General features: G+C 44.0%; 1 protein-coding gene across 1 annotated transcript in view; it reads left to right on the forward strand.

The window, feature by feature from the left end:
* Positions 1-1,879: 1,879 nt before the first annotated feature.
* Positions 1,880-7,421, forward strand: part of LOC310877073 (WD repeat-containing protein 26-like) — a 57,519-nt gene continuing 51,977 nt past the window's right edge. The window contains exon 1 of the mRNA XM_083790754.1: positions 1,880-2,496. Coding sequence (XP_083646880.1) covers positions 1,964-2,496 — 533 coding nt within the window. The 5' untranslated portion in view covers positions 1,880-1,963. The remainder of the gene's footprint in view (positions 2,497-7,421) is intronic.

The raw sequence follows: 7,421 nt of genomic DNA on the forward strand, positions 1-7,421 counted from the left end.
ACTGTTAATAAATATTTCAATCAATCAATCAATGGTTTCCCCTGAATGTCCGCTAGATGTCACTATTGACTCTTTTATCAACATAGAGAGCAGTACATGAACAATGTGACAGTTAAGTGTGAATGCCTGTCATGTTTCTTGTTGAAATAAAAACGCATGTTGTGCCAACAGACAAGTCTTTGGGACACATTTGTACGGATATATATGACCCCTGGATAGTTATTAGATATTATAGTTTGTTCATTGGGTATAATACATAGTTAATTAAAATGTTTTATTTGTACACTGTAAATGTATAATTGATCAAACAAAATAAAAATAAATAACAAAATATAATTTAGACTAATTATAGTAGCCTATAGTAGGTTATATTATAGTATAGTATTGTAGTCAACTTGGATTAATGTAGGCTATAGTTTGTACTTTGTGAGCTAGCAGACCTGCTATTTAGATTCACTTGCATCAAGTTGAATGCGTTTGTTTTTATTTTATTTTTCATTACAGTAAATGCAGAAGATGGTGCGCTTGGATTTATGTTTAATTTTACATGCTATAAATTATTTATTCACAAACAAAAATGCGCTATAAAGCTTTTACCAAACCTTTCCCATTTCAACTTGGAATGTATTATTTCCAACCTCCATTATTGTTTATTATTCATTATTCGTCTGTTTGTCAAATATATTTCCTCCCGTTTCTGTGTTTGTTTGTGCTGGTCACAATTGAATTCCTGTTCTGTTAATTAACTACATAGAAGTGTCTATTTGTATGTCTCTAAATGTTTTGATGAATTGAACAATGTGGACCCTGTTGTAAACAAGTGTAATGCTTAATTGGGGTCGTCCACTCACAGTTAACAGTCTTTGTATTGAGTTTGTGTTTAAAATGTACTGTAAATTGTTAATAAATATTTCAATCAATCAATCAATCAATCAGGTCAAATCATTCTCTGTACCAAAACAAGTGTAATGTATTTTTATTGAGTGGCACTTTAAATTAACTGTAATTCTGCAAACTGTTAAATAATAAATACTTTAATCAATCAATCAATAACATATTTACTGTAATTCTGCAAACTGTTAAATAATAAATACTTTAATCAATCAATCAATAACATATTTCTCGTCAATAAAAGTTTAAAAAAGAAAAGAAAAAAAAGGTCCACCACCACCACCCGGAAGCATGGTAGTGTAGGACTTTCCGGTGACGTCACGGCTCAATCATAGTCTCGCGTTACCTCCAGACAAACTAATCGCTAATATGGGAGGCTAAGGCAGCAACAACAACACAACGGTCTGGCTAAGTAAAGTAACGCGAGACTTCCTTGGCGGCGGTGGGGACTCCTCCATTAGGGCTGCAGCAGCTGTTCCGTTTCTGAACAACAACAACACTGAGAGAGGAAGCCTCTCTGGGTCTCTCTCTACGCCGCACAACAACCGTCCCTTCCCGGCCCAGTCCTCTCCCTAGGCCCGGGGAAGAACCACCACCGTCCCTTCATCCAGGGGAGAGCCACAAAAAGTCCCCCACCCCGCCCGGAGCGTCGCCTCCGCCGGCAGGGCCTCTCCAAACCAAAACCACGGCCGCTCTCGGCGAGGACACTCTGGCCTCCTCCGCCGCTTCCTCCGACAGCTCCTCCGACTCGGACACCGGCGGAGCGTCAGCGCCGCCCCCGCGGAAGAAGCACCGAGCCTCGGCGGCGGAGGGAGCAGGAGAGCCCGGGGCTTCGACGACACTACTAGGCCCCAATTCCTCCTCCTCCTCCTCATCGTCCTCATCGACCCACGGCGGAGGAGCTGTTTTCCTGGGACTCGCCGCCGCTGCTGCTGCTGCCTCTGCCACCGCCGCTGCTGCTGCTAGTGTCGCCGCCTCTCCTCCTCCTCCGTCGGGTTCTTTACGTTCTCCTCCGGCCTCCTCCTCCGCCATCCTCTTCAGCAGCCGGAGCGTGGTGAGCAGCGGCGGCGGCATGCAGTCGAACGGGGCAGCGGCGGCGGTGGCAGCAGCAGCGGCGACGGGGCAGGAAGACCAGGGGCAGCCGGACCCGGCGGCCTCGGCGGCTGGACCAGCAGCGGCCTCGGCGGAGGAGGAGCCGTCCTGCCCGAACAGCAGCGCACAGAACGGGGAGTCCTCCTCCTCGGTGGCCGGTGGGACTCACTCCTCAAACGGACTCCTCCAAACGACCATCAGCAGCACAAACACAAACAACGGGACTAGTATCACCAGCAACGGAGCTGTTGCATCGACAACCACCACCACCACCGGAGGAGGGGCTGCCGCTCCGCCGGGCTCCTCGCCCTCCTCCTCGGCCCCGGAGGACGAGGCAGCCGGGGGGGCCGCGGCGGCGGGGCCGGGGCCCGGGCAGGGTGGCTCTTCCTCCGGGGCCTCCTCCGGCGGCTCCGGCTCCTCGCTGAAGAAGAAGAAGAAGCAGAAACGCCTGTCCCAGTCGGAGGAGGACGTGATCCGGCTGATAGGACAACACCTCCACGGCCTGGGCCTCAAGTAAGTCTAGTGTTGTTGTTGTTGTTGTTGTTGTTGTTGATGGTGATCAGCTGCTTATCCCGTTCTGACCTGAGATCAGATTCATACGAGGTTTCCACTGGAGACACACTGGTATTGATCAACCCGTTCTGACCTGAGATCAGATTCTAAAAATGTCTTCTACAGTTTACTGAAAAAGCTATGTTTCTATGGCAGTCGTTCTTTGATTTTTCAAAAATAGCAGATATACAAGCTCTTGGCGCGCTATGAGCTTGTAGATCTGCTATTTTTCAATGGCTAAAGCATGACATGATGCTATAACACCAAAATGGGTTTCTTCCCAGAATGGGTTAATGGGGGGGTCAGGGTTAGTTAGAAGAACCCTAGTTAAAGCTTCACACACAAGACAGAAACAACACACTGTTTTTGAGGTTGTATTATTTTTCTGGCAGTTAGTTGACGTCTGCGTTTGACAGAAACAGAAACATACCACCATACCATACCATGGGGGGATGGGTTTTTTCTTACAGGCAGACCGTGTGAGTGTGAGCTCTGCTCTGCTGGCTGGAAGCAGGAGAAGAAGGGGTCCATCTTGCACAATAACACAGGCTGGCCCCCGGCTGGCTTATCTATCTATCTATCTATCTATCTATCTATCTATCTATCTCCACTCCCAGTGTGTGTGTGGGGGGGAGGCGAAATATAATGACCTAAATATGTATGCTATGTTTTTATTAGCAGACTGACTGACTGACTGACTGACTGACTGACTCGGGGAGTTTACATGTCAGACTGGACTGTGTTTTCACACATGTGTGTTCAAAGCAAACACAGCAACCTTTCATATACAAGTAACAGTCAGTCAGTATTATTATCCAACCAGGACAAGACAGGACGTTATTAATATGAACAAACGTGTGTGTGTTAATTATAGATTTTTAATAGGGAATTATGGATGCATCCATTGCATCATCTTTAGATAGAGGTGCACAGGAAGCCTATAAAGTGATATAAAGTGCCGCTTTGATGTTGTTAGTGGCGGCGAGGTTGTTGATGAAACATTTCATTTCAGAGGACGGTTGCCCAAAGAAAGAGAGTTTTGACAGCTTCGATCTTTTTGTGTGTGTCCTGGTGGTCAATCTCTTTTTTCCCTTATTTATATTTATCATAATCATCAATAATATTGATGATATTATTTGATAGTTGATAACTTTTATAACCCATCTTTCCCCCCCCCTCTCCTCCTCCTTGTGAGACAACATCAAATGGACATGAATAATCAGTCTCCACATTATTAGACACTAGGCATGGTTTATTATTAGCTGTCACCTGCTAAGAACTGCTTTTATTTTTGTATATATATTTATTCATGTATGCATCAATAATACATTCATAATAATAATATGATATGACACCATTCATTCATACGGCAGCAGGAGGCTTTTATCTCACCTAACTTGTGCAACGTGTGCGTTTTTTTCCCCTGACATTAATGTCCAGTCAGTGTCAACTGTCAAGTGTGTGTGTGTGTGTGTGTGTGTGTGTGTGTCGGGGCAGTGTCAGCATTGCATTACATTGTGTCAGTGACTCGGTCGCACACAGAACCTATACCGTATTGCGATGTTATTCGGGCCCTCCATAACTCCACATTGTTTACTTTGGACCTAGACGTTTCCCCCTGTCGGGGACACGGCCACTGATATTAACCCATTCTGACCTGAGATCAGATTCTAAACATGTCTTCTACATCCTGACAGTTTTCTGTAAAAGCTATGTTTCTACGTCAGTCGTTCTTCGATTTCCCAAAAAATAGCAGACCTACGAGCTCGTAGCGCGCCACTCGGCATAACATAACGCTAACACCAAAAGGAGTTCTCGCCCCCAAAATGGGTTATAAATGCACGTCGTCCAAAACCAGCTGCTATAGATTTAGAAACGTCGGGTCTCGGGTCTAATTATAGCTTTAGCGCCGGCTGCTTAGTTGAACCTGAACGCAGCGGCGGCGCACTGCTGAAAAAACAAACATATTTCTGGCGTTGTATACTTTTTAAAAAGCTGCCATCAGTCAGTGTGCATGCCGATGATATGCACTGGCCAGTGGCTATAGCCAGACGTTCCTACACACTCCTCTCTCTCTCTCTCTCTCTCTCTCTCTCTCTCTCTCTCTCTCTCTCTCTCTCTCCCCCCCACACGTCCGGCTTTGTCTAAAGACAGCTGCCATGATTACACTGTAGTCTGAAAAGAGAGAGAGAGAGAGAGGGAGAGAGAGAAAAAAAGCCTAGATTGCTGACTGTGTTTACATGGGGAGAGGATACATGCATGCACGGCATTGTGTGTTGTGTGTGTGTGTGTGTGTGTGTGTGTGTGTGACTGACATGTGGAAAGGCGAACTGCGTGAATAGAAGGTTAGGTAGCTGACAGGATAATGCTGAGAGAACAACACACTGTGGCTGCTGCGACACTCAATTGATGATACCTGAGGGTGATGTCATCATTATGCCGAGGTGTCAGCACCCCCCCCCCCTCCCTCCCCCCTACCTTTCTTCCTTGTTGTGTGTTGGGGGGGGGGGGGGGGGGCACCGAGTCAAAATGACAACTGCAGTGTGTGTGGCGTGTCTTTGTCGATCAGGGGACTGACTCTAACTACGGCCTCAGAGAAGAAGAAGAACTTGTGCCCGTCGGTCGGGGAAAGTAAAGTACAGGTCACATGCTCTGCTTTGCCCAAAGGTCAAAGGTCATGCCCCTCTTGACCGTCAAGTAAAATCATGCATTATACAATTTACAATTTAGGGCATTTAGCTCTTAATCCAGAGCCATTAGGCAAAACATGGCAATACCAATACATCAGGTACATAGACTTGGATAGCATTTGATACAGACTTATAGCATGTTATGTATACAGCACTATAATTGCATTGTATGTATTCATAGCACGCCATAGTACATATGTATAGCATAGTAGTATATATGTATAGTTTATATGTATAGCTTCATTATATAGATATTCCACTGTTACTTTCTTAGCTCACGCATGTTTCATGATAAATGCTTTTTATGTGATGTATTCCCATGCTTTTTTTGTTCTTGCTTAATGTAAGTCGCTCTGGATTAAGAGCGTCTGCTAAATGCCTAAATTGTAAATTGTAAATACATACAACAAGAAAAAGTAGTTATTATGAAACATGCATAAACTAAGATCGTAACAGTTGAGTATCTAAATAAATAAACTATATACATATATACTATAAAGTAAGTAGCCTTGCCGAGCCATGAGGCCCATATGGGGCAGGAGCCTATCTCCTGTTTCTGTAGCGCGAGGCAGCTTGATGTACAAGTACACCCCCTGGACATGACGCTAGTATGTCGCAGGCACTGACCCCCCCCCCAATCCAACCCTTGATACTATAAAATGCTATGACTAATAACATGTAGTTCTAGTGCTGTCTGTGTCTACATAACATGCTGTAAGTCTGTATAAAATGCTATCTAAAGGGGCTAGGGCAAGTGCTACGGGCCATGGATTGGATGGAGTCTGAAAAGGTGGGTTTTTTCAGACTACTGGTGGAAGATTGTGAAATGATAGGTGTACATTTTTTCAGACTACTGGCGGAAGATTGTGAAATGATAGGTGTAAATTTTTAATTACCGCTAAGTTGAACACAACAGTTTTTTTTTTTTTTTTGGTACATTTCTGGGGGCTGTGCCAAATAAATACCTATTCATAACTATGAATAATATGACTATGTGTTCACAGTCCTCACACTTAAAATTTTAATCAGACCAGTGTGTGTCCAGTGGAAACCTCGTATGAATCTGATCTCAGGTCAGAATGGGTTAATCAGACCATGTGTGTGTCCAGTGGAAACCTCGTATGAATCAGATCTCAGGTCAGAATGGGTTAATCAGACCATGTGTGTGTGTCCAGTGGAAACCTCGTATGAATCTGATCTCAGGTCAGAATGGGTTAATCAGACCATGTGTGTGTCCAGTGGAAACCTCGTATGAATCTGATCTCAGGTCAGAATGGGTTAATCAGACCATGTGTGTGTCCAGTGGAAACCTCGTATGAATCTGATCTCAGGTCAGAATGGGTTAATCAGACCATGTGTGTGTCCTAGTGGAAACCTCGTATGAATCTGATCTCAGGTCAGAATGGTTTAAGTGTACTACCAACAGGTAAACAACTGTAGGTAAACAGTAGGTAAACAGTAGGTAAACATCAGTAACACTAACCCTGGGGGATCCCACAGGGTTCGAACTGGGAACCCTCCCCTTCCCAAAGAGCCGTCGCTCTACAGGCCATCGGTGCCCAAAAGGTAGATCACGATCTACCACTAGATCACTAAGGCTTATCAGGTATAGACCACATGATGACATGCCCCTAAAAATCTATATATAATTTTAATATTAAAAAACGATTTTTGCATCTGCCGCTTGAGATTAGAGATGTCCCGATAGCATTTTTTTCAGACCAAGTACGAGTACTTTCTTTTAAGTACTCGCCGATACCGAGTACCGATACGAGTACTTTTTTATTTTTGTTGAGTAACCACTTATTTTACCACCTCCCGTCTATAACTTGTCATGTATGCTTGTAGTAGGGCTGCAACTAACGATTAATTTCATAATCGATTCATCGGCCGATTATTTAAACGATGAATCGATGAATCGGATTATGGCACCTTTTTGCAATTACTTAAAAAAATTAGCTTCAAATTATTTTAGGCATGTTGTAACTAACAATAAAGACAATAAAAATGAATACTCATTCAAAATTAATATTTTACCCCCTTTTTTATCCAATTTGATTTCATTGCCATTCCTACTTGTAATGATACTGTAATCTGTAATGTTGACCGTGTATAGCTGACTGTCTCTTTCCATTTCTATCTCTGGGACCCCAATTTTTTTTTATTTATTTCTATGGTAAAATCAATTGTGAGTCC

This window comes from Protomyctophum parallelum, assembly GCF_964188405.1.
Source record: "Protomyctophum parallelum genome assembly, chromosome: 19".
NCBI classification, from domain to species: Eukaryota; Metazoa; Chordata; class Actinopteri; order Myctophiformes; family Myctophidae; genus Protomyctophum; species Protomyctophum parallelum.